The 5,000-nt window shown below is 46.5% G+C and overlaps 1 protein-coding gene across 1 annotated transcript in view; it reads right to left on the reverse strand.

The window, feature by feature from the left end:
• Positions 1 to 5,000, reverse strand: part of LOC116360578 (voltage-dependent calcium channel subunit alpha-2/delta-4-like) — a gene marked incomplete at its 3' end in the record, with an annotated part of 54,596 nt that overhangs the window by 41,382 nt on the left and 8,214 nt on the right. Inside the window, exons 5-6 of the mRNA XM_031815420.1 lie at positions 1,213 to 1,363; positions 230 to 304 (exon numbers count right to left, since the gene is read on the reverse strand). Of these exons, the coding sequence (XP_031671280.1) occupies positions 230 to 304; positions 1,213 to 1,363 (226 nt within the window). The remainder of the gene's footprint in view (positions 1 to 229; positions 305 to 1,212; positions 1,364 to 5,000) is intronic.

Raw genomic sequence — 5,000 nt, forward strand, 5'->3', positions numbered from 1 at the left:
GGAGGGAGGGAGGGAGGGAGGGAGGGAGGGAGGGAAGAGTTGCCGTGCTGTCAAGCCCTTTACCACTTCGTGACTCCGAGTCCCTGCCAGGAACAGTAGTCTAGTGGCACCCGGCCCACTGGTGTGAATCCCATCGCTCTGAGCCTTCTTAACCAGCCTTAATGAGCAAACAGCTTATGGGCCTTAATTGATGAATTGAGTTGATTAGCATTAGAGATCCATTGGTTACCTCTCGGTTGTCCAGGTCAGCCTGGACCAGGGTGCCCTTGAAGCAGGGTTCCACGTATTGGACATAGTCGCTGTACTGTGGGACAGAACGCATGGGGAAAACAGGTCAAGGATCAGACGCGTGTGTGTGTGTGTGTGTGTGTGGTGTGTGTGTGTGTGTGTGTGTGTGTGTGTGTGTGTGTTTGTGTGTGTGTCTACGTATAGGGAAACAGGTCAAGGATCAGACGTGTGTGTGTGTGTGTGTGTGTGTGTGTGTGTGTGTGTGTGTGTGTGTGTGTCTACGTATAGGGAAACAGGTCATGGAGAGTTAAGGAGGTCAGCAGGTGTAATCTCAGTTGGAACAGAGAATCTCTGTGATGTCAAAGTTACAACAGCAGTGTATGTAACATCACATGACACATGTTGTCCAATCGTCTTCTGGCCGAGGCACCTTATCATACATGATGACCTTCCAGCAATATAACCATCAACATGTTCTGAATGGGGCAGATGGGGTTGTAGAAATACATGGATCATTCTGCCATAATTCACCATAATATTGTGTATGATTGGAGATGCTCACATCATTGTCAATGATTTTATTCCATTGCAGCCGAATCATTAAAACCAGGTCAGCCCCAAATGGTGTGTCTGTGTGGGTCTCATTGGGTCTGTTTTGCTTGTGTGTGTGTCTGTATTGTGTTTTGCTTGCGGTGTGTGTGTGTGTGTGTGTATATGTGTGTGTGTGTGTGTGTGTGTGTGTGTGTGTGTGTGTGTGTGTGTGTGTGTGTGTGTGTGTGTGTTTGTGTTTTGCTTGCATGTGTGTATGTGTCTGTGAGTGTGAGTGTGTGCGTGCATGCGTGCGTGTGTGTGTGTGTGTGTGCGTGCGTGTCTGTGTGTGTGTGTGTGTGTGTGTGTGTGCGTGTCTGTGTATGTTAAACGCTGCGTGAGGCAGAGTAAATAATGTGTGTGTGTGTGTGTGTGTTAATCTCCTAGTTTACTCACGGCTATGACGTTGACAAAGTCGTTCTCCCCTAGTGTGTCCAGGATGGTGTTAATAGTGTGCTTGGCGATAGTGAGCCTGAGACCCTTCATACTCCCGCTGACGTCCACTACGATGATGATGTCCTTGGGAGATGTCGCAGCCTGGATGTACCTGGAACAGAGCAGAGGGCAAAGGTCAAGTGATTCAATCAATCAGATATTTAGTTTTCAGGTATTTGTTGGTCTGTTGGGGCATTTGGATATCAACAAAGGTGGGACGTATAGGATACGGATTATAAAGACCTGTCTGCTCTAATGGCCTGTCTACTCTAAATGCCTGTCTGCTCTAAAGACCTGTCTGCTCTAATGGCCTGTCTACTCTAAAGGCCTGTCTGGCTGGACCTATTGCAAGCCAAGGCCAAAGGTTTATACAAGAGGTCAAGGTTCAGTGGATACACGATTACCCAGACATTCTTAGAATTCCAGCTGGTTCTATGGTTCTGATACGGAACAATGGAAGAGTTGGAAGGAGGAGTCAGAACTGTCCAGGAATATCTCCTGAGAGGTTAATGAGCTTGGGCACACTGGAGGATAAGGATAAAGAGATGATGGAAGGGAGGAGGGAGGGAGGTCACATGGAGGGTGTAAATAAAGAGATGACAATCGAAGGGAGGAGGGAGGGAGGTCACATGAGGGCGTAAATAAAGAGGCGATGGAAGGGGAGGAGGGAGGGAGGATGGCCGCTCCTCTCTTATCCTGTCCTCTGTCAACCGGGAACTTCTTACATACCACACCAAGCCATTGTCTTAACCATCAGACCGACAACACTCTCAACATCCAAGACTGAGGACACTCTCAATATCCAAGACTGAGGACACTCTCAATATCCAAGACTGAGGACACTCTCAATATCCAAGACTGAGGACACTCTCAATATCCAAGACTGAGGACTCTCAACATCCAAGACTGAGGACTCTCAACATCCAAGACTGAGGACTCTCAACATCCAAGACTGAGGACTCTCAACATCCAAGACTGAGGACTCTCAACATCCAAGACTGAGGACACACTCAATATCCAAGGACTGAGGACACTCAATATCCAAGACTGAGGACACTCAATATCCAAGACTGAGGGACATCAATATCCAAGAATGAGGACTCTCAATATCCAAGACTGAAGACACTCAACATCCAAGACTGAGGACACTCTCAACATCAAGACTGAGGACACTCTCAACATCCAAGACTGAGGACACTCTCAACATCCAAGACTGAGGGACACTCAATATCCAAGACTGAGGGACACTCAACATCCAAGACTGAGGACACTCAACATCCAAGACTGAGGACACTCAACTTCCAAGACTGAGGACACTCTCAATATCCAAGACTGAGGACACTCTCAATATCCAAGGCTGAGGACATTCTCAACATCCAAGACTGAGGACACTCTCAACATCCAAGACTGAGGGACACTCAATATCCAAGACTGAGGGACACTCAATATCCAAGACTGAGGGACACTCAACATCCAAGACTGGGGACACTCCATATCCAAGACTGAGGACTCTCTCAACATCCAAGACTGAGGACACACTCAACATCCAAGACTGAGGACACTCTCAACATCCAAGACTGAGGACACTCTCAACATCCAAGACTGCGGACACTCAACATCCAAGACTGAGGACACTCTCAACATCCAAGACTGAGGGACACTCTCAATATCCAAGACTGAGGACTCTCAATATCCAAGACTGAGGAACACTCTCAATATCCAAGACTGAGGGACACTCTCAATATCCAAGACTGAGGCCATTCAACATCCAAGGACTGAGGACACTCTCAACATCCAAGACTGAGGGACACTCTCAATATCCAAGACTGAGGACTCTCAATATCCAAGACTGAGGAACACTCTCAATATCCAAGACTGCGGACACTCAACATCCAAGACTGAGGACACTCAACATCCAAGACGGAGGACACTCTCAACATCCAAGACTGAGGACACTCTCAACATCCAAGACTGAGGACACTCTCAACATCCAAGACTGAGGACACTCAACATCCAAGACTGAGGACACTCTCAATATCCAAGACTGAGGACATTCTCAATATCCAAGACTGAGGACACTCAATATCCAAGACTGAGGACATTCTCAACATCCAAGACTGAGGGACACTCAACATCCAGACTGAGGACACTCTCAACATCCAAGACTGAGGACACTCTCAATATCCAAGACTGAGGACATTCTCAATATCCAAGACTGAGGACACTCTCAATATCCAAGACTGAGGACATTCTCAACATCCAAGACTGAGGGACACTCTCAACATCCAAGACTGAGGACACTCAACATCCAAGACTGAGGGACACTCAATATCCAAGACTGAGGGACACTCAATATCCAACACTGAGGGACACTCAACACCCAAGACTGGGGACACTCCATATCCAAGACTGAGGACTCTCTCAACATCCAAGACTGAGGACACTCTCAACATCCAAGACTGAGGACACTACACATCCAAGACTGAGGACAATCAACATCCAAGACTGAGGACACTCTCAACATCCAAGACTGAGGCCATTCAACATCCAAGACTGAGGACACTCTCAACATCCAAGACTGAGGGACACTCTCAATATCCAAGACTGAGGACTCTCAATATCCAAGACTGAGGACACTCTCAATATCCAAGACTGCGGACACTCAACATCCAAGACTGAGGACACTCTCAACATCCAAGACTGAGGAACACTCAACATCCAAGACTGAGGGACACTCTCAACATCCAAGACTGAGGACATTCTCAATATCCAAGACTGAGGACATTCTCAATATCCAAGACTGAGGACACTCTCAACATCCAAGACTGAGGACACTCAATATCCAAGACTGAGGACACTCTCAACATCCAAGACTGAGGACACTCAACATCCAAGACTGAGGACACTCTCAACATCCAAGACTGAGGTCATTCAACATCCAAGACTGAGGACACTCTCAACATCCAAGACTGAGGGACACTCTCAATATCCAAGACTGAGGACTCTCAATATCCAAGACTGAGGACACTCTCAATATCCAAGACTGCGGACACTCAACATCCAAGACTGAGGACACTCTCAACATCCAAGACTGAGGACACTCAACATCCAAGACTGAGGACACTCAACATCCAAGACTGAGGACACTCAACATCCAAGACTGAGGACACTCTCAATATCCAAGACTGAGGACATTCTCAATATCCAAGACTGAGGACATTCTCAATATCCAAGACTGAGGGACACTCTCAACATCCAAGACTGAGGACACTCAATATCCAAGACTGAGGACACTCTCAACATCCAAGACTGAGGACACTCAACATCCAAGACTGAGGACACTCTCAACATCCAAGACTGAGGACACTCAACATCCAAGACCGAGGACACTCTCAACATCCAAGACTGAGGACACTCTCAACATCCAAGAATGAGGGACACTCTCAACATCCAAGAATGAGGGACACTCTATATCCAGCGGTGTGTGGCTGTCTGGCTCCTCTCCTGCAGTCAAATGACCTAATTGCCTCATGGGTGGAAAGTTATTCATATTTTTGAAAATTAATAAACATTTTTATTTTTTTTAAATGCCGAAAATCTGGTGTTTCTATGTCAAACAGTAGTGTTATGCTTCAGTCTTCTGTGATGTATATAAAGTGTAATATTGGGAAGTAAACTCAACATGTAATATATTTCACCTCTATATCTGACATGATACAGGTGTTTTCTTTCTGTTAAGCCCATAACCA

The sequence above is a fragment of the Oncorhynchus kisutch genome, unplaced genomic scaffold (genome assembly GCF_002021735.2).
Source record: "Oncorhynchus kisutch isolate 150728-3 unplaced genomic scaffold, Okis_V2 Okis09a-Okis19a_hom, whole genome shotgun sequence".
NCBI classification, from domain to species: domain Eukaryota; kingdom Metazoa; phylum Chordata; class Actinopteri; order Salmoniformes; family Salmonidae; genus Oncorhynchus; species Oncorhynchus kisutch.